This window comes from Tachypleus tridentatus, chromosome 1, assembly GCF_004210375.1.
Source record: "Tachypleus tridentatus isolate NWPU-2018 chromosome 1, ASM421037v1, whole genome shotgun sequence".
Taxonomy (NCBI): Eukaryota; Metazoa; Arthropoda; class Merostomata; order Xiphosura; family Limulidae; genus Tachypleus; species Tachypleus tridentatus.
In genome coordinates, this window is record NC_134825.1 from 83339916 (window position 1) to 83363458 (window position 23543).

At 33.5% G+C, this 23543-nt stretch overlaps 1 protein-coding gene across 3 annotated transcripts in view; it reads right to left on the minus strand.

The window, feature by feature from the left end:
• The window catches only part of LOC143253862 (fibroblast growth factor receptor-like 1), a 38167-nt gene extending 21779 nt beyond the window's left edge, over positions 1-16388 (minus strand). For 2 of the 3 annotated variants that reach the window (XM_076508343.1, XM_076508332.1), the window contains exons 1-2: positions 15782-16388; positions 12157-12275 (exon numbers count right to left, since the gene is read on the minus strand). In XM_076508343.1, coding sequence (XP_076364458.1) covers positions 12157-12235 — 79 coding nt within the window. In that variant the 5' untranslated portion in view covers positions 12236-12275; positions 15782-16388. Of the gene's footprint in view, positions 1-1090; positions 1318-12156; positions 12276-15781 lie in introns of those variants that run through there. The other variant, XM_076508353.1, reaches the window with a different exon arrangement.
• Between the last annotated feature and the right edge of the window lie 7155 nt (positions 16389-23543).

A 23543-nucleotide genomic window follows, 5' to 3' on the forward strand; every position in this document is an offset into this window, starting at 1 on the left:
CATAAGGAAAAGAAGAAGAAAAAAACAAACTCCACGCTACTGTGGTGTGAGAATATGAATCTGAGGCAAAGCAAAGCGAAATCCTACATTCGAAACGACTCCCCTATCCCTTCCTTTCAGGATTTTAATCTCAGTCTTTGTCAAAATTAAAATTAGACAGTAAACAGATAATGTCAGCTACTTCTTCTGTTTTTTTTAAACTTTCACGCCACGGTGTTTTAAAATTGCTTCATGTTCGTCAAAAATATATATTATACAAATAATTCTGAAATCCTCGATGTATCGCTCAAAATACTTGTAGTTTTAATAACAAATTGGTCGGGCATGGCCAGGTGGTTAAAGGCACTCGACTCGTAGTCTGAGGGTCGCGGGGTCGAATCCATGTCATGCCAAACATGCTCGCCCTTTCAACCATGAGGCGTTATAATGTGACGATCAATCCCACTATTCGTTGGTAAAAGAGTAGCCCAAGAATTGGCGGTGGGTGGTGATAACTAGCCGCCTTCCCTCTAGTCTTACACTGCTAAATTAGGGGCAGCTAGCGCAGATAGCTCACGAAATTCAAAACAAATAATCAATAACAAATTATGCTTCAAAATTTATTGGTTTAGGCAAGAAACATGAAACTTTAGTCTTGGTTTGTCACACATTTAACTATTGAATTGTTTTGTTGTCGCAGCTTGATTAACAGTTTAAATGGGACGTCATAATTCAAGTATCTTATTTTCATTTTAAAAAATCAAGATTCAATATTCTGATACAGATATAATAGTTTCGTGATACAATCCAGTTCAAAGCTTTAGATTTCTGACCAAAGTGCACGTCGATCCGCAAAGAAAACAAACTGGAAGTTAAAAAAAATAAGGTAACCAATTAAGTTGTCAAAAATACTGTTTATAAAAAGATATAGAAATGAAACTGTTAAAACTGAAAGTCTAATTTGCAAAGCACAAAGTGATGAAGGTCAGCTTTCTGTCTGAAATTTGCTTACGAATAATAATAATGTGACGGTTTTAATTATGACAGTCGTCTTTCTGTCAGAAACTTAGCTCACGCGTAACAAAATAATAGTTTTGCTAGTTGTTGATACCTTCAAAATTTGATCTCAATTCAGAGTTCTGGAAATCTCGACCTGAAAGGTCCTCGTCCAGTATGAGCCAATCACATCCAGACGTATGAAATCTGTAATACTTCCATCCTCCCACGTGATCGCCAAGCCAGCTATCAACCAAGGTCAGTTTGAATGGTTTCCAACATCGACAAGCGCACGTGAAGGCAGAATCTGTTCAACGACATCTACCGTAAAGGTGATAAACCCTACAGATCAAAGCTGGATACGTTAGTTCAAACAAGAGCCTCAAGCGCACATACCGGATTTCAAAGATAACGTTAAATCAAAACCTCAGAAGTATAGTTTAGAATACAAACATACCACAAAATATCAGTTTTATTAACTATTCTAGAAACAAATATCACAACTTGATGTAGCTGTCCAGTATTCAAATACAAGCATCACATTTTTATATCAATCTGAAATTCTAGTAAAAGTATCATAATTTATGTGAAAATTAAGTCTGATATTATAACTCAAGAATTACAGCTCGAGTCCAATACTGTATAAAACAATTAGAAAACTCTAGGAAAAGAATCAAGTCAGATATATTACAACTATAACAGGTTAATGTTTTTCTTCACCTTTATACAGGTATTTAAAGGATGTTCCATGTATATTTTTCAAGATCGGTAAATAAAATGATCTAAAAATAACAACTTCTTGGAAAAGTCAATACATTAAAGATATAACTACAGTTTGAAATTAGGCCACTTATTGAACAGTTTTTTATTAAATGAATTTTTAAAAGTTATTTTCTTAACATGAAATTCAGTTACTGCGTAAAAATTATGCGGTTAAAGTATTCAGTTTTTTTAATACAGTTACTCATTATCGTATATGAGTGGTTAATCTTTTTTAAATTTGATTTTACAAGTTAATATTTTAATAGGTCCAGTTGTTTAACAAATTTCCACTGTTTAAATACTATCTTTTTGTTGATAGTAAGTAGACACCTGTCTCATATACTGATTACTCCTACTACTAGAAGACTGGAGCATGCATCAGATTTTTCAGTCTACTTGTTGTGAAACCTAAACTGTTATAATCTAACTGTTGTGCCCACCGATTAACCTACTGATTCCATTTTAACTCATCTGGTCAGAAAGGTCTCTTAATTCATTTCAGTTCATAAGCGTCCATGGAAATATTTTCGGGGGAGGGTGCAAAACATGTTTATAGGGAATCGATCAGCTTTTACAATTTTTTTGGTCAACAGACTATAAGGATGTGTGTTATGTATGTTTAAAGGCAAACACAAATTTACAGTTTTAATAAAAGTTACTAATAATTATTAGTTTAAATACGATGTTAAGTTCACATCATAATACGTGCATTTTTTTTTGTGAAAGGGGGGCAAATGTCATTTCTTGTCTCTTCCTAGGGGCGTCCACGCTTCAGTTGTTCATTCTCGTTTGTTACAAGTTCTAACTCGGAAAAAAGAGAATCAAGTTTGTCCGAAGTATTCATATAATACCCGAAAGATGGTACACAGTATGAATAGTTGTAACTGTTCATAAGGAATGAAAATAACTGGTTACTTAACAGTGAGCAAAAGTGGGTTGAAGCAGTTGCTCATACACCACTGGAAAACTTTTAATTAACAATAAATATGACTTTTTACAAGTATATACTGGCTGTACTTCCAGTTAAAGGAGTCTTGTCACGGTATATATCACTTATTTCTCTACACAGACATATCCTTATTTAACAAATCCATTTTGTAAATGCACATATACAGGGTGTCCAAAAAATATCTTGTTTTTTTTTTATTTCGCGCAAAGCTACTCGAGGGCTATCTGCACTAGCCGTCCCTAATTTAGCAGTGTAAGACTAGAGGGAAGGCAGTTAGTAATCACCATCCACCGCCAACTTTTGGATCACTCTTTTACCAACGAATAGTGGGATTGACCTACATTATTACGCTCCCACAGCTGAAAGAGCCCCAAAAATCTTTAACCATAGGCACTTCCACAAATTTTACAGAATGTGTTCCACCTGCTGGCCTTTTAATTCGAAACAGCTTTGGATTAAGCGAAGAATTAACTCGACTGTCTCATACTTTGAAAGTGTCATAACCAGCCACGTATCTGAAATTAAGAAAGGCTGCAGATCATCTATGGTTCTAGAAATTTTTTGCTCATCCTGTACTTTAAATTAGGATTTAAGTATATTTTAATCCCCAATCCATTTTTCATAATCTATCACATATAGCCAAAAAAGAATCCAAAGTGACCAAACACATTTTTATTCCAATACACTGCCGGCCAAAATCTTAAGGCCAATGAACATAAAGAAAAAATATGCATTTTGCGTTGTTAGACTCAACCATTTATTTGAGTAGAGTTTCAAAAAATGAAAATAAAATTTTTTTTAGCATTTAATAGGAAAAATGTGAACACTATGAAATTAGCCTAAATACTAGCTGGTCAAAAGTTTAAGACCATACTGAAACGAGGCGTTAATTAGTAAATACATAACGAAATTTAGTCATTTGTGTTCAAGCATTAGCGTTGTCAACATCTCCCACTTACATCTCCTGTGTTACACTGGGTAAAAAAATAGCAAAGGCTAAAAAGTCGACAGAGTTTGAACGTGGCAGGACTGTCGCGCTGCAAAAGCAAGATCTCTCTCAACGTGCCATCGCTGGTGAGATTGGGCGTAGTAAAACTGCTGTTGCAAATTTCTTAAAAGACTCTGAGGGATACGAAACTAGAATTTCAAGTGGTCGGCCCAACAACATTTCGCTGGCGTTGAGCAGGAGGATTCGACGGGTTGTCCGGCAAGACACCAGCCGATCTTCGAACCAGATTAAGGCCCTTACGGACACAGAATGCAGCTCAAGAACAATAAGACGATAACTACAAGAGAAATGTTTTAAAAACCGTAAACGTCTTCAAAAGCCACACCTCCTTCCACACCACGAAACAGCTCAGTTAAACTTTGTGGAGAAGCACCATACATGGGACGTAGAAAAGTGGACGAAGATTTTGTTCTCTGATGATAAAAAATTTAACCTGGATGGTCCAGATGACTTCCAACGTTACTGGCACAATAAGGATATTCCACTGGAGACATTTTCTACACGACACAGTGGAGAAGGTTCCATCATGATCTGGGGTACTTTCTCCTTTCATGGAACAATGGAGCTTCAGGTTATACAGGGGCGTCAAACAGCAGCTGGCTATATTGGCATGTTGGAGATCATCCTTATTGACTGAAGGCCCTCGCTTATGTGAAAATGATTGAATCTTTCAGCAGGACAATGCTGCAACCAATTATACACACAGAACAAAGGACTTTTTTATGGCAAATAACGTGTTTCTTTTGGATCATCCAGCATGTTCACCCGAACTGAACCCCACTGAAAATGTTTGGGGGTGGATGTCAAGGGAAGTCTATAGAAATGGACATCAATTCCAAACAGTGCATGATCTTTGTGAAGCCATCTTCACCACTTGGAATAACATTCCAGCCAGCCTTCTGCAAACGCTTATATAGACGAATGTTTGCAGTTATTCGTAATAACGGCCATGCAACTCACTACCGAAACCTCTTGTTGGGCATTTCCTACCCTGTTTAGGACTTTTTTTTGGTATGGTCTTTAGTATTTAGGCTAATTTCATATTGTTCACATTTTCCCTATTAAATGCTAATAAAGTTTTTTATTTTTATTTTCTCTTTTCTTATTTTCATCTTTCAAAGCTCTACTCAAACAAGTGGTTGAGTCTAACAACGCAAAATGCATATTTTTTCTTTATGTTCATTGCCCTTCAGATTTTGACCAGCAGTGTATGTATTTTAACCTTCTCATATATTTAAAGCATCTTGATAAAGCAGTACAAATTCAACAGAACAAATTGTTTGGCCCGGCATGGTCAAGCGTGTTAAAGCGTGCGACTCGTAATCTGAGGGTCGCGGGTTCGCATCCCCGTCGCGTCAAACATGCTCGCCCTTTCAGCCGTGGGGGCGTTATAATGTTACGGTCAATCCCACTATTCGTTGGTATAAGAGTAGCCCAAGAGTTGGCGGTGGGTGGTGATGACTAGCTGCCTTCCTTGTAGTCTTACACTGCTAAATTAGGGACGGCTAGCACAGATAGCCCTCGAGTGGCTTTGTGCGAATTTCAAAAAACAAACAAACAAAACAAATTTTTTCTAACCTGTTATCTATATTTTAGAATTACGGTTTAAACCGTGACTTAAATTGTTATACCGAATATATAAATAGCTTTTAATCAAATCTCTTATATCTCATCGTCCAGACCAGCAGACACGTTTTCGTATTGTAGAAAAGATATTTTGGGCAGTGACTTCTGAGAGACAAAATGTTTAATTTTCGAGAAAAAGATATCTTTCTTTTCTAATTTAAACATTATATACTTTATCAGATTTACATCTCCTATTAATTGACTCTAATTTACCATTAAATAATCTGGCTCCTTTCCTCAACACTTTGTTAGAATTATATTTCCTGTATTCTGAATTTAATAACCTATAATTTACCAGTAAATAATTCGTCTACTAATCTCAACATCATAAATTTTATCAGAGGTAAATCTTACCTCCTGTGTTTGAAATTCTACAATTTATCGCTACTGAATACTCCTTAAATTTTATGTGGCATAAATTCACAATCTCCTTGCTAAACTGGATCATCGTTACAAAGAAAGAAAACCCCTCCCCGGTGGCTCAGCTGTAAGTCTAAAAACTTGTAACGCTAAAAAAATGAGTTTTGAATCCCGTGAAAGACAAAGCACAGATAACCCATTGTGTAACTCCAAAAAATTGGAGAAATATGTTTTCTTTTTTGTATTGTCATAATAGATGGCCTTTTTTAACCGAAATGTATTCTATGTCCAAGAATAGTATTGTGAAAAAGTGTCAGGACAAGAGAATATTTTATCATTCTTTCCAGTTTATAGTGCTAATACTTCCATGTTATTACAGAATGTAAATTTCAGGGTGAGAATACTTACCATTATTTAGAATTCACATATACCTTTACCAAAAGTATGTCATAAGGGTTCTTCTTGAAAGAACATACTGATCAAATTTAGGGTCTTAAATAACTGTCATGGCACCACATGAAGAGTCTCAATTATATAAAAAGAAATTAGCAAGTAGCTAGTATATGGTACTTGGATATGCTAGAAGAAATCATTTTAATAGCACTTCATAAAAACTTTTGATAAAAGCAGTGTTTAACACTATATATTAAGTTTGTTGTCATGTCACAGAACAAAGAGTTCACATAATTCCAACAAACTGCTCAGACTTGAAATGCTCCCCAAACACTGTGAAGTACAACATAGATGGTGAGACCAAGAGAGGTAAATTTGAACACAGGAAAGGAAGAGGCAGAACACCTAAACTCAGTGATACTGATGTTAAGTATCTTCTGTTATGCAGTCTTCTGGACAGAATGAAGACTGCCACGGATTTCAAGCATGAGATAAATGACCATGTACCAAATGACAAAAGTGTCCAGATCTACAGTATCTAGAATACTCAATGATAATGGAATATTTGGTTGTGTAGCAGTTAAAAAAACTTTACTTCAATCTCCAAATATTGTGAAGTGACTGGCATTCATGAAAAACTACAAAAACTGAGCTGTTTTATTTTTCTAATATAAGTCCTAAATGTTTTAAGTAGTATTTGCCATAGTTCAAGGGGTTCTGACTTGTATTCTGAAGCAATATATTTCTAAGCATACTATTTGGCACACAGGTATGGATATTTAAATCTTTAGACTTACTCAGTAAGCATGTTAGGATTCTACTGACTAGATATATCAGAATTCTGCCTAAATGGTTTAGGGATAGAGCTTGTTTGATTTTTTTAAATTTTGCGCAAAGCTGCTCGAGGGCCATTTAATTTTGAAGTGTTAGACTAGTATGAAGACAGTCACTGTTACTTAACACCATTAACCACCAGCTACTGTCAAACTAAATAGTGTGATTTGACTGTTACTCTTATAACGCATCCAAGAGGAGTGGAATTATTTTATTACTATTATTATTTATTATCATTATTTGCAGAAACATAAATGGATGGTGACAAAGGATCTTCATGTCCTCAGATCAGTACGCACACTTACGACTGAGTAGATCTCTGTCTGTTACAGATATGGAGAGCAAATGTAATCTCCAGACTACATTATGTAGGCTCTGTTTTACACCAGCCACTATCCTAACAGTATGCATGAAACAATCGTAAGAATGCAGATATTTTCTTCAATGATTGACTACTACAATGACACATTCAGTTAATATGTTATGGCCACATTGACTACCAGTATACAGTTATTAATACGTAATTACTTTTGTTTTGTTTCCTCCTTTTTTCACAAAACATGAAAATCATTTAAACACAGTAAAAGATATCTTAAAAAAGTGCTACCTCACAAACTCAGCAAAACTTACACCTCTATTAAACACCACATATACTGGTGAAGGTAAATTAAACACAAATAAATTTACAGCTCCATTAAATACAACATATACTGATGAAGGCAAATAAAGACAGCTAAATTTACAACTTTATTAAATACCAGTTACATTGATGAAGACAAATAAACACAAGTAAATTTACAACTCTATTAAATACCACATATGTTGGTGAAGGCAAATAAAGACAATTAATTTACAACTCTATTAAATACAACATATAGCGGTGAAGACAAATAAAGACACCTATATTTAAAAAACCATTAAATACCACACATATTGATGAAGGCAAATAAAAACAGTTAAATTTACAACACTATTAAATACTACATACATTGATGAAGACAAAATAAACACAACTAAATTTATAACTCTATTATATACCACAAACATTTATCAGAATAAGTAAATATAGCTAAACTGACAACTCCATTAAATACCACATATATTGGTGAAGGCAAAATAAAGGCAACAAAATTTACAACTTCATTAAATACCACATATATTGGAGAGAAGACAAATAAGATAGCTAAATTTGCAACTATACTAAATATCCCATATATTGCTGATGACAAAGATAGCTATATTTACAACTCCATTAAATACCACATATATTTGTGAAGGCAAATAGAGACAGCTAAATTTAAAACCCTATTAAACACAACACATATTCGTCAAGGCAAAATAATGACAGCCATATTTACAACTCTATTAAATACTACATACATAAATGAAGGCAAAATAAAGACAGCTAAATTTACAACTATACTAAATATCCCATATATTGCTGATGACAAAGATGATAAAGACAGCTAAATTTACAACTGCATTAGATACCACATACATTATCCAAAGCAAAGAAAGAGAGCTATATTTACAACTCCATTAAATACCACACATATTTGTGAAGACAAACAGAGACAGCTAAATTTAAAACCCTATTAAACACAACACATATTCATCAAGGCAAAATGATGACAGCCATATTTACAACTTCATTAAATACAACATATACTGGTGAAGACAACTAAAGACACTTATATTTCAAACTCCATTAAATACCACATATAATGATGAAGGCAAATAATGACAGCTAAATATACAACTGCATTAAATACCACATACACTGACCAAGGCAAACAAAGACAATTAATTTACAACTCTATTAAATACAACATATTCTATTGAAGGCAAATAAAGACCACTATATTTACAACTCCATTAAATACCACAAATATTGGTGAAGACAAATAAATACACCTATAATTAAAACTCCATTAAATACCACACATATTGATGAAGGCAAATAAAGACAGATAAATTTACAACTATATTAAATACTACATATATTGATGAAAACAAATTAAACAAAACTAAATTTACAATGCTATTAAATACCACAAATATTGGTGATGACAAATAAAGACAGCTATATTTACAATTCCATTTAATACCACAGACACTGATGAAAGCAAATAAAGACAACTAAGTTTACAACTCCATTAAAAACCACATATATTGGTGAAGACAAAATAAACACAACTAAATTTACAACTTTATTATATACCATATGTATTGGTAAAAGCAAACTAAAGGCAGCTAAATTTACAGCTCTATTAAATACACATATATTGATGAAAGCAACATAAAGACAAGTAAATTTACAACTCCAATAAATACCGCATATATTGATCAAACCAAATAAAGTTAGGTAAATTTGCAACTATATGAAATTCCGCACATATTCGTGAAGGCAAAATAAAAAAGATCTAAATTTACAACTCCATTAACTATACATATACTGAAGAAGGCAAAATAAATTCAGCTATATTTACAACTCCATTAAATATCACATACACTAATCAAGGCAAATAAAGACAGCTAAATTTATAACTCTCTTAAATACCACAAATATTGGTGAAGTCAAAATAAAGACAGCTAAATTTACAACTCCAGTAAATACCACATATAATGATGAAGGCAAACAAGGCAAAATAAAGACAGCTAAATATAAAACTCTATTAAATACCACATATATTCATGAAGACAAAATAAACACAGCTAAATATAAAAAAAAACTCTATTAAATACCACATATATTCATAAAGACAAAATAAACACAACTAAATTTACATTTATATTAAATACCACATACATTCATCAAGGCAACTAAAGACAACTAAATGTACAACTCCATCAGATACCACATACAATGATCATTGCAAACAAAGACAGCTAAATTTACAACTCCATTAAATACCACATATATTAATCAAAGCAAATAAAGACAATTAATTTACAACTCTATTAAATACAACACATATTGGTGAAGGCAAAATAAACACAGCTAAATATAAAACTCTATTAAATACCACATACATTCATAAAGACAAAATAAACACAACTAAATTTACAACTCTATTACATACCACATGTATTGGTAAAGGCAAATAAAGCCAGCTAAATTTACAACTTCATTAAATACAAAATATTCTGGTGAAGACAAATAAAGAAAGCTACATTTACAACTCCATTAATTACCACAAATATCGGTGAAGACAAAATAAAGACAGCTAAATTTACAACTCCATTAAATACAACATGTATTGATATTGGCAAAATACAGATACTGTTGCTTAAATGCGAACGAAGAAAACAAGTTTATTTTGTTTCTAGGCCTAATAGATAATACGGCCGTAGTGTGCACTGAACTTCGCAGTCTGAATTTGTTGTTTTTATAGGGCGTGGGATGACCCTGTGGTTTCATAGCTAGTAAGTCAAGTTAGAATCCTTACAATATCACAAAATATTCCTGGCACTTTATACCTATGAATGTGTTATACGAGTGAAGTTAACTCTGTAGTACGAACGGTGACTAGTACGATACTGCTGACGATAGTACTGATTCATAAAATATAGCTTCTGGTTAAATTTCCTCTTCCACTGTTATCTGCCTCAGTGAATTTGAGAAAAATATTGGTATCAAGGATACTCTCCATGTAAAGACATATAGACAAGACGCCCCTACGAGACTGTGTGATCGGACTGTTGAAACGTACGATGAGAAATCGTCATCCTCTTATACAAGACAAACTATATAAAGTAAACAGGGAACAGTGATGTACTTAGGGCATGATGGCCTTGCGACAAAACTTATTGCAATGAAACTACGCTGCAGGACTATTGTTAATATGCACAGTCAGCGGGTACAACATGACCAGACGTGGAAATATATAATGTAAAAACATGGTGAGACTTCAAAGTCGTTTTAATACAACGTACTCAACCTCTATACATTCATCATCAATGGTAAAAGTAATAACAATAATAAATCTGAAATTAAGAAGAGGTAAAAGAGAGAAATAGCATGGTACTATATAAACTAATGTCTTTATTTCCTTTCACTAACACATTGTTGCAAGCCAATGTGTGGCCTAATGATAAACGTGCTGTCCTGCGTTCTTAAAAGCCCAAACATTCGAGATGTCGCTGAACACTCCCTGACTTTCAGCTGTGAGAGTGTCATATCCGAAACAATCCCACTATTTGGTTAGGAATAGACACATAACAGTTGGTAGGTGCTGTTGACTGGTTAGCAGTTATAAATTAGGAATGTCTATGCTAGAACCATACGGATCTCTAACGTATACATTCAGCTAGCCCATGTTTCGCACAAGGTTCTATTCAAGTTGACAGTACCAATTATAATTATTCTCTGTACACTGACATGATGTTGCAAACCAACGTTTTTATTTGTGTTTTTGCAGAGTAAGATTTATTTCTCAGCAAGACACCCACTGAATTTTCCAAGCACTGAGCAACACATTTTTCAACTACACAGCAACTGATTTTTAAGTGTATTCATGAATCACGCTTGTAATTGGTTACCATACAGATGACCTCAGCCTTTGCCTATACTATACTTACTTCTTACAGCTGAATTAATGTTAAAAGTAACGCATTCATATTCAGGTCTCATGTGTTTGGAAATTTTGACACAAGTCTGCAATAGATTTCTAAAAGTTTGGATCTTACTTGTGGATAGTAATAAAACACCATATGTCATTCATCTTATAAAATATTTTGGTTGCGTTGGAATTATTATAAAAGTGAATGACCCTTTTTAAAATGTCGTCAGTGATAATAACAATATTTTTGTTATCATTTCGAAGTGGACTGGCGTAATATCTAACCTATGTAGTTATTTCCAATTGTTAACACATTAGTTAAGACTGATATGTTTGTTTGTTTGTTTGTTTGTAATTAAGCATGAAGCAAAACTGCAAAATGGACTGCCTGTGCTCTGCTCAGCACGGATATCGAAACCCGGATTCTATCGTAGTAAGTCCGCAGACCTGCTGCTGCGCCACTGAGGGGCCTGAATGTTTTATACAATCATCACCAAAATACTAGCTATTCTTGCATCAACATTTATTATTACAGAATTAACTTGCTGTATGTTTTGCTATTTAATATGTACTTGAACACGAAGCTTCTTTATCTAAATTAAAAATTACAAGCTTCAAGTGGTAAGTAAAGATTTAAGTATACAAACAATTTTATGATAATAAAACAGTATCAAGGTCTTACTTACTCTGAGCAAGTGCCAAGATACCAGTCAATAAATGACTGATTAGCAAGTGAAAAATTCTTCCGTCGTTACCTGGCATCATCAAGGACGCCTTTATGCAAATATCTTCAAGAGCCAATCGTCTACAAACACATGAAAAATATACAAAAACACATTTAAAACACTCAGTCTTTATACAGTACAAGTTACACAGGTATTTACTGAAAACAAAATAACTTAAACTGAGTTAGAATACAAACTAATAACACGAAATGGATCAATAAAATAAAAACAAACAGTTGCTTAGAAATGACACAATTAATATCGAAAAATTTTTGTTGGCTCGGCGGTAAGCCTAAAGACTTATATAACGCTAAAATTCGAGTTTCAGTACCCAAGATTGGCATAGTAGTGCTCAACAACTCAAGTTATAAAACAAAACCCATCGTAACATAAAACGAAACAGAATTAAAACATACTTTCATAATTCTAGTCAATTTAGGTTCAGAGTAGGTTTAATTTTGAACTTCTAAGCTGGGAATTTTACAAATAAAACTACCGATGAATCAGTGCTTAGTTAAAATTCTATAAAGGAAAGACTTAAAACTAAACAAAGGTGACCAATTATGTTTGGAAAAGTTTAATAATTAAAAATAAGACTATGATTACGTGACGAACAAAGTGTTATTTTTTTATTTTTAAATTGGCAAATATTTCTTTTTCTTTCTTTTTTTCGAACTTGCCGGCGTTTGCCACCACACTTGTCTGTTGGAATATCTGAAATTGGCTTTCACTCTTATAGAGTATTCACAGCACCACAGAGTGGGTTGCGTTTTAGCGGCAACGGGTTGCAAGCTAGAGAGTCCTCGAGTTTATAGTCTTAACATGCTACCTATTCAGCCACACCCGACCCAAATCAATAGCGAAAGAAGCGCTTCCAAGGGTTACATATACACTGGAAGATAGCTCTTATAAAATGCGATTGTCGCTCCGTTGTTTAAAACAACATATATGAGCGACTTGAAGTTCGTTTTGAAACACACGCACATATTTAAACATATACAGAGCAACTGTTATACACATTATTTCCTTTTTCACTTAAACTCCCTCCAGAAAGGTGAAAATGACAAATATATAGCACTCATAATTTCTTGTATTTATCATTTTAAGTATAAAATCAAATTCGTGTTTTGTCTGTAGATTATGACTTTATCTACTACTGTTCGTCTGCTAGATCTCTGATAACACAGATTCATGGCAGTGTAGTGTTAACATCTTTTATTTGTAAAGAGATAACACGGTAGTTCGATAAAACGTAACATACGATATTCACTACACATGAATAAAAAAGTATAATGTACTAGAACGTATTTCTATTCATTATTATAAATGTAATACTGAACATAAGATACGTGTTTATATAATATTAAGAGCATCACTTGCTATATACTTGAGCTATCTCTATGATGGTTCATTTGCATACTCTAGTAATGCTTAAATCTTATTTAAATCGTACATGGTGTTGCCATTTTTGTCAGGAGGTATAGCTAATGGCAAGGTTGTCTGGGTCATTCTTGTCTGCCGAACTTTAACACACTTAAGAAATAAAACTATCCGTGAGTGAGTTAGTTTGCTGTACTTAATTATGAAAGTATTTTGAAACCTAAACATACAAGTATGAACATTTTATAAATACGTTTCTAAATGCCAAATATATCGTTCATTTCGTTCGATGCTCTAAGGTAGTTGATATAGCAAGTCAGAAATGAATCAATTCAAAAAACTCAACGAGTTATTCAATGAGGATAAATAAGTAAATAAAATACTCTAGTTTTCAATTACTTCATTTTACGAAGTTACGCACGAGTTGTTTACCATAAAATAAAACAACTTAGAACTTTACATTCAAACATGGATTACACAGACCTGCGAATTTAAACTTCATTGACGATGTTTTGGTTTTAATAACGGATTTTCCATAATTCATTTACGCAGATTTCGAAAACATTCTCTTTCTTTTCTATCACATAAGGATTTTTTACAAATAGCGAAGAAAAAAATCTTACTTATAACAAATTTATAACACATTTGCCACATATATAACAGAATATGTTTTGGTCACTTACATAACTTCTTGTTGCCATAGCGACGAATACATAATATTAGAAAGAAAAGAATAATGTTAAAGTGCACGCACAAATAAATACTAACCAAAAATAACATGTCATGAGACCTGTTAATTGTTTATATACTAGTGGTGTTCTTATGGGTTATAGAACGATCGATAAAATTCTCGTTTCGCGATTGGTCTACAGAAATCTATAGTCAGTGGTTGCCAGAATTTGAAGCATAACAAAAGGTGACCCGATACTAATGAAAATGATTCACTTATGTAAAAGTACATATGACGTTTCGTAATAATCTGTATATGATGAAGAAAAATGGATATCATTTTCGGATTTGTGTATGGGAAGTACTGTGGAACATGTAAAAAATCCAAGATAATAAAACCAACCTAAAATCATAATGACTTCTCATATTTTGTGAAGTAAATGGTATTTTTGGCACGATCGTTTACAATATCCATTGTATTTAATTATATACTCCCATATTATACGTAGTTCCTTATCTTGCAATACATATTCGTATTGCTCAAAACATTGACAGTATTAAAGAACATAATATACAAATATGTATATGTGTGCTTCCTCATTAGTAATACATTGTTTATATTGTTCACAGTAAAATAATATACGCAATATGATTACATCTGTACTCATTTTCTTTAGCTGCACCTACATTGTCTCCATTATACAAAGTACAAAAGTGTTTACTATACAACTAAACCAAATATATTGTTCTAATTAGTTCTTTCTACATTGTTTATATTATCCTAATCACAAGAATATATACAATACGGCCAAATATCTATACATACGTCCTCGTTAGGTCCACTTATATTATTTACATTAATTTAAGTACAAGAGTACATACAATACTATGAAGTTTATATCTACATCCAGCTTACCTGGATTACGACACCCAGAGTTTTCAATAAAACACTTTAAATTATTTGTACCATATCAATCCGCAGATGTTTAATGCCTAAGTTGAAAGAAGTCTAAGAAACTTAGATCAGTCTCACGGTGACTCCTAATGCTTTTATGTTTAAGAAGTTTCTTACTTTACCAGCTTAGGCACCATACAAAATAACAATTAAAATACTGTAATCGTAAATATATATATATATACAACTTAAAGTGGGCATTCATTCTGTTTATCTAAGCTGTGCGTTATACTACAAAACACAAATATTTGACAAGTATATATTGTGTAAAGCGTACGTTATTGTACCATTCTGTGCGAACCATATAGCATTAATACTCACGCCGTGTTGTTATTACCCAACATCTATTTACATTACAAGAACTCAGTTCCCAGTTTTTTAAGTTACCACACCGCTCGGGAGGACAGTAAAATAGTGTTACTTTTGACTGAGGTATTTTCAGTTTATTACTACTTGTTTAATATCACAACATATATCTTAAAACAACCTTAGCTTCGAATTATTAATTACGCAACATTAAACGGTTAGCCTAATTTTCCAAATGTTTAACTGACGTAGAAATAATAATATTTAAAACATTACCTGAGTGAAAGATACAGCAATTCCTGCGCGTACTTTCCGAAGTAGTGAAACGAGGAGTCACACTTCTTTACGTGACACGAACCTGTCCTGTTCACGAAATGACGGTGCCCGGGAGATGCCTACTGCTCTTAAACGCCGATTGCCTGCGGGGTACGAGTTTGTAACGCAGCGATCTTACTTGGTGGAGAGGGAAGAAGGGTACCACACTAATTTTTTGGGTCTCTGACGCCATCTGACAGAAAAATTCAGAGCGATAAGCGTTTGAAAACTACAGTCGTCGATTACGATGACACCTCTTGTTTATTTAATCCGTAATCAGCTACGACAGGTCTACCTTTGTGCTGATCGTTATTCCTTCCAAACGCATGTCGCTAAATTCTCCATTTGAAACGAATACCATATCGGCGCCTTAACTATATAAGTCAGATTTTAAAACTAACACGTAAACACACTTTACACCAGTTTTATCGAAAGAAAAATACTTGTATAGGATCAGCAACAGCAAGGAACAAGAAATGACAACCGCACGAAACAAAGTCGAAAGTATGCTATCGTTACGTTTATGCTGAGCTCTAACACACAAGTACCTTGTTGCCCAATTAGTGCCCCCGGGAACGTTGCAAACTGCCAAGAGGGCGCTAATTTTTACATGTAATTTGTTGATTTCAATACTAATAAGTGCGTGGGTATGTATTTTTGTTTTCTTCGTGTGTTTTTTTTTTTTTCCTTTCAAAGTTACGACAATAAAAGTTAATCACATGTTGGATTACTGTTACTGTTACACAAAGTAAGCTTCATAAGAATACTGTCGTGCAATAATTAGAGAGGGAGCTTTAATTAGGGCAATACGACAGTTCGTATTCGAATTCACGTGCGAACACTATTTGCTAAATTTTAGTATTTGCGCAAAAATTAGTATCACTTGAATGATAATTTCGGTCATAATTTCAGACGCCCTCTACATAAAAGACACCATATTTGTGCAAAAGCTTGTTTGTTTTTTGAATTTCGCGCAAAGCTACTCGAGGGCTATCTGCACTATATATACAATACGATTCATTAAGGAAAATTGCACCAATAGAACCATAGGCTTGCTCTTCAAACATCATTTTTAATTCTAAATGCTTAAAAATATTTGTATACATCTTTTAGTATCCATGAATAGATTAATAAAGGTAGCTAACTGCAATACGTTGTTGGTAAAAAAATATTTGGATTTTAATACAATGAGTGAACTCAGCATAAAAGAGCATTCACGTTCGCTAAATAGCCGTGAAGATTTTTTTTTACGCTGAATGCCATCGTTCTTTGTCATTTTATTGAGTGCAAGAAAAGACGACTACCGTCTGTTTGATGATTATCATTAGTATAAGGACTATCAAAGTGAAGATATCCAGTTTAGTTCAAATCAACTGATTAGACATGGAATAATGAAATCGCGCATATGTATAATATTGACATGAAAATAAAAACACATATAAACAGGAAAACATCAAATACATACTCACATGCTCTCCTCTCTTTACATGCGTGTGTGTCTTTTTTCGTTCATCCTCCTATCTTCAATTTTTTTCTTTCAATCAGTCGACGGAGAAAGTCCCTTTTTTGTTGTTGTTTTTGTGAAAATCCTTCACAAAAAGAAGTATTTTTCTCCTTTCTTTATATGTTTTGTTTGTTTGATAATGGGTTATCTGTGCTCTTCTTACCTCGAGTATCAAAATCGAGTTTCGAGGGTTGTAAACCCGCAGATATACCACTATATATAGATAAGGATCTTCTACATAGGACCCTAAAATATTATATGGTATATTTCACCAGATTAATTAATTTTTACAGTTATTACAGGAATAAAAAAACTCAGTTAAAGTTATTAAAAATCTGGTATATATTTAAGCTCATTTTGTTTTTTGACAGATTCTGATGACTCGAACGAATTACTTTATTTGCATATATGATAGAACAAGTTCTTTGTGTGAAATATTTCGAGTCTGGCAATATTTTCCAGTATGTTGTTTACAAAACTTTTATCAAAATTGGCATATTAAGCCACTTCACAGAGTTCAAATAATAATGCAACAAATATTCATAAAGCCAACTGTTTTTCTAAAGTATCGTATTTTCCTGTCACCAAAATCATGTCACCTATATACTAACTAAATGACACTGAATATCTGATACAATAGTTTTATCTTGGTTTTCCAATAAAATCACAACCTTACTTTTCAAACATCATTTTTATTTTTAAGTGCTACATCTTTGAGTATCCATGAATAGGTGAACAAATGAGCTGATAGGTAGATTGTTCCTTATCTGCTTGTCAGTTTATTTACTCGCCTATTTATCAATACTGTATAGTTAGTTATACGTATATTATATCTATCCGTCCAAAACAAGCTGTTGAACATTTTAGTCCTAGTAAGTACCTACTGTTATGCATAACACGACTTATGCTGTCTGCAGGGACTGCACTCTTTGCATAAGGCGTTAAACATGCCTGTGAAACGTTTACATGTACAAATGCCCATGATATTCCAAATACACACTCTCCACTGGTCAACGTAGTTTTAAGGCCAGAATGCAGGACAGTGTTCTCTGTGTATGGCTCAAACCTAACTTCAAAATAATGACATTAACGCTCAAAGCCCTGATTACTTCTACGTCATATGGAAGAACCTGTAAACATTCCAGCCATCATCAGCTAGATAGTTTTTTAAAACAACAACTTTAGCAAACTTTCCAAGTTAAGGTTTCACGCCCATAATGGGGCTCCAAACGGCAGTTTCTGTAAGACATCTTCTAATCAGGCGAGATTAACATATATACACAAAATATACACATTGTCCACCACCCCACCCCAGCTGAAATGGAGACCCCCTCTTCCCAAGCCTTTAGCCTTTTGTGCAATGACACTCCTGTTAATTACATTGACTAAGAATGATTTGTAACATGTTACTGCAGTGTCATGGGCGACATGTTTAACATCTTTGTTTCTGGTCTAGAGTGAAATCCTGATCACGTAACAGTCCAGCGTCATCATGAATACACTTTTGTATAAAGGGATATGTGTCACAATCATATACAAAAGAATATTCGTATACCAAGGTAGTTAAATGATGCATCACCAAAAGACACGATATTTTGGAAATTAATCTTAATAAAAGTGGAAAAAAGTAAAGTGTTAGAAGGCAAATTCTCAAAGCACATCCCAAGTCTTTCTATAGCAAAAACCGTACCTACAAAGTGAAATTACGAAAATTAATTTTCCAATTCAAACACGCTACTATTATGAACCTGTGTATATCTCTTAGTACCTTAAACAAGAATATAATAATATTTAAGTTGACCAAGACATACAAGTTGATAGTTTACAAATTTCTAGTTTTTTATGAAAATAGAATGGCCAAAGAACTGGAATCACAGAAATTCTATTTGACCATAAAGCTGTCAAGTTCCTCGGTGTAGCTGTAATGTATTTTTGTCTTTGGTCTACTGTAACACAGTCTTAAAAACCAACTTCCACGTTCACTGCAGCTTCTGTAGAAATACGAAGTGTGGTTTTAAGATTGACCACGTCATCCTTCGCAGAAACTCGTTTATATTGGTTAGGTTGTTGTTAAGGTACAGGATGAGACATTTGTGTTTTCGAACCATGGGTATCGAAACCCGATTTTTAGCATTTTAAGTCTATATATACTTACCGCTAAGTCCCTGGGAAGCAAAAGTTTATAAACATAGAAGAGCGTAAAAAAATGTGTTTAGTCAACAGAGAACAGAATTCTGCAAGAATGTTTTCTGGGTTCAAGAGTATACACATAGATTATTTACCTATTCTGAGGACTCTAGAAACAAGTACGTCACTTTCTTCGTTCAAGAGTATTCATTAGCTGAGATGCTCAGAAACGGGAGGCAAACATGATATATAAAATATTCTAGGTACAAGAATGTTTACTAGAACGAGACCTTATATACACAATGGTCTAAATAGCTAGATCAGAGAACCTTATGGTTCAGACATGTTCGTCCTTGATTTGGAGTTGTGAACCAAAAGAAAAGCAACCAGTCGGCAGCACCTGCTACCTGAAGTGAGATAATGCTCCCTTCACAAAGTACTTTAAGTGTAGTGTTTGATAAGTCATAAAATGAGAGAGCAAATGTTAAATTTAATACAGTTATTTTCTAGAGTATATTTTTTGCAATTCTATTTTTCTGGATAGATTAGACTAATGGATATGCCAGACATAAAGCGTATTATGTAAGCTTAACTTCGTTATTAATTCATTTACTTCAGGGCATAAATTTCCTTCAGAAACTTTTGATCCACAGTTATGTAGAAACATGCAAGTTACTTTAACAACAACCTTTATAAGTTAATGTCTTCAAATGGCCTGGATTATGTAATGTAAATAAATGATATTTTGCACAGTCAACAAAATAGCATTATTAGAAGCTTGTAAATAACACACTTAGCTACTTCCACCCATTAATAATATAAATAAATAAAAAAGTTATATTTTCTTATGCTGACTGAAAACTATTATCACTTTTAATAAGTTTCTTTTATTATTAGGTACGGCGGGGCTTATTGATTGGTGTGCTGATCGAAAGGTTCAAGATTCGAGACGTGATAGTCGTCAAACATGTGCCGTATAGTCAACTGAGAGAGAGGCTATAACTGTAGCAATGAATCCACTATTCAATTAAGAGCAAAGCCGCACAAGCGAGTGCTGGTTACCTCCTCAACTCGAATATGTTGTTCTAGATTAGGGATGGCTAACCCTAAACTCTACCAAGACGTTCATAAAGTGTATTGTATAAGGTGGAAAATACGAACTATTTTTTTATGATCCTGAGGATGATTAGTTTCCATTTTAATTTCTATTTAAACGTAATTTGTAGATCTCATGAACTATGAGATAATGTTAGTCACAATTTCTTTTCAGGCACATTGTGTTGCTTATATTAAAATGTTTTAAAAAACGTTGGTTTTTTTTTGACACAATGAAAGATAATCTTTATAAGCTATCTCAGCCGATTAATTTCGGTAACACAAATATCATCATAAGGTCTTGCGTATATACTGTTAGCTGGCACAGTATTTACAAACCCGGATGATGTTATCGAAAATAGTCGGCTGAAACGACTGTAATAAAGAATTTATTATGCCAACAAATGTTATTTTTGTATTTTAATACATTTTATTAATCATACTAAAATGCTCTAAAGTAAAAATCATAAATCCATTATCCCAAATTATAAATGTTATTATAGTCACATTCACGACTGTACATCCAATTAGAAAAATATACGAAACATTCCAATTTCTGCGTCCAAATTTCTCTCAGACTAGCAAGAAGTGAATAACCCTTATACTTTTCGTTATGCATTAATTTGTTTTTGAACAGATCAAATTATAAAATCATACCTTTCATTAAAGTGTGTTGTTAATGTTTTACATCCAATGTAACTTTTTGGGGATTTTGTTTTTTTCAGTGGAGTCAAAAGTTGACTAATTTCCGATTTCAAAAGCCAAATTTTTAGTATCTCACAAATTTCATAATAATGAAAATCAGGCATCATTGTATCAAAATATATGAAACTGTAAATATTAAACCGTGATTACTGTTACATGTCATTAGTGGACTGTGGCTTCCTTACTAAATTTTTGTAACGATTCATGGGTTAGTATAAATCTTATAAAACTGCTAGGATGAAAAACTTCAGTGACTGAAACAAGTCACAGCCGTGTAGAGAAACATTAAGTGAAAGTTAGAACCCCCCTCTCCCCAAAGATAATAAATAAAATCATGGACAACAACACACTTTTCATGTTTTAGAAGTTTCTTTATATCAACACGCTCTGTGGAATCTTTTCCACCTGAACAAACAACAAAAAAGCATGTGGAAGTTGTCACTCAGACCCATTCAATAGCGTTGCTGTCCAAAACAAACAGTAATCCTAAAACTAAGTAAAATTAACGTTTTGTCCACAACAGTAGTACCACTAATTTTTTTTTTGTCTTTCGCGACTAAATACCTACCTATAAATCATACATGCATTTTAAATATTATTAGTTTATCAAATTATTAAAGCTTGCATAACTGATACAATTATTACAACTTTACTGTATAATTTATGATCACATAGGGGGAGCTACATTCCGATTTTAAATCGAAACTTCAATGTTAGAAAGTGTAATTAAATCTGGTAATATTGAGATGTTTATAACAAGAATAAAAAAGTAGCCTTTGCCGCAGTTGATTGTGAAAACTACGATAACTAGAACCTGAAACAGACGAAAAATAACCATGGGTCAGTTTAATCTTAAGACACTGTTTAGATGCATGCAAACTTTCTTAAAAAATAGCTAGCAACTGAAGAAAGAACACGACTGTTCCCGCTTCAGTTTCTGTTTTTCTACATTCCCGTCAGAATGGCGGCCGGATGTAGTGATCTTGCTGTGTGAGATCATGTTTGTAAATCAGCACGTGAGGTCGTGCTTCTGCGACACGTCCAACGACAGAATGGATGCCGAAACTGACGTCTGGAGTTTTCGCTCCTCATTAACCATATAATATATATCTCACACTGCAATCTAGCGTACGACATCTTGCGCCTTTCGATAAACCGCCTCAACGAACTTCACAGTTCTTTATGACAGATTTTATCAATCTCACGGAGACACGGCTGAGGTGGTTTAATAGAGGAAAAACTGTCCGTTCACACATTTGAGTGGGGTAGTCGTCACGCCCTTGGGGTTTTATCTCTTCTCAGATAGTTTTGGTAGATCGTTAAATTTTCGTAGCTCTACAACTCCTGATTGGCGCGACAGTGAGAATACTAACCGAAATACCGAAGTCGGGATTGGAATGTTGTTGAGAACCGGGTTTCATTCTTGTGAAATCACATCTATTTCAACAACAAATATGTAACAGTTTGTTACATTTCACTATATCAATCCATTAATACATTAAAGAGAAAACTAAACTGGCGCAGATTTTCACGTTCAACACTAGATTTACCTCTGAGGGCACGTAGCCAGATGTGTAATTAACTTTTTAAGGGGGTTAATATTGACAAAAAAAAAACAACACACTAAACCGTTTCTTATTCATCTGTAACACACAGTAAATTCATTAAAATGTAAAAAAACTGAGAAAAAGTTTTTATTGTTGTTAAGAGCAAAGGTGCACAATCGGCTATCTGTACTATGCCCACTACGAATATCGAAACCGCTTTTCAGCGACATTGAGAAAAGATAAAACCAGCGAATATTAGCATTTATGCACGTCATCATGTCTACACATTGTGAAGAAAAATTATCTTTATGTCCAAATGATAAAAATTTAAAAGCTTAGTAAGACAATGATACAAAATATCTACCTAATAGTACTATACAGCTGAATATTATATGATTATGCTACATTGCTGCATATTGAAATTAATTACACAGTATATATAAACTTCTAAATGGTGGATTTATTGTACATGCCTACATGATTGATGGAAAGATTACACACAATAGTTACTTCAGTAGTATACTTTTAGCTCTTGTTACACAGTAAAGTGTCATTCATGTGTCGACCAGTTTACAAATATATATTTGTACATACACACACACACACAGACTATATTAACTGCCAAAAGTATTAGGACAGTGCACCTTAAGAACAGAGTAATATATGTATTTTGTCAGCGAAAACCTATTTGAATACAAAGCCAGCCTAATTTTGCCTAACAGTATCTTCACAACCTAAAGAAAAG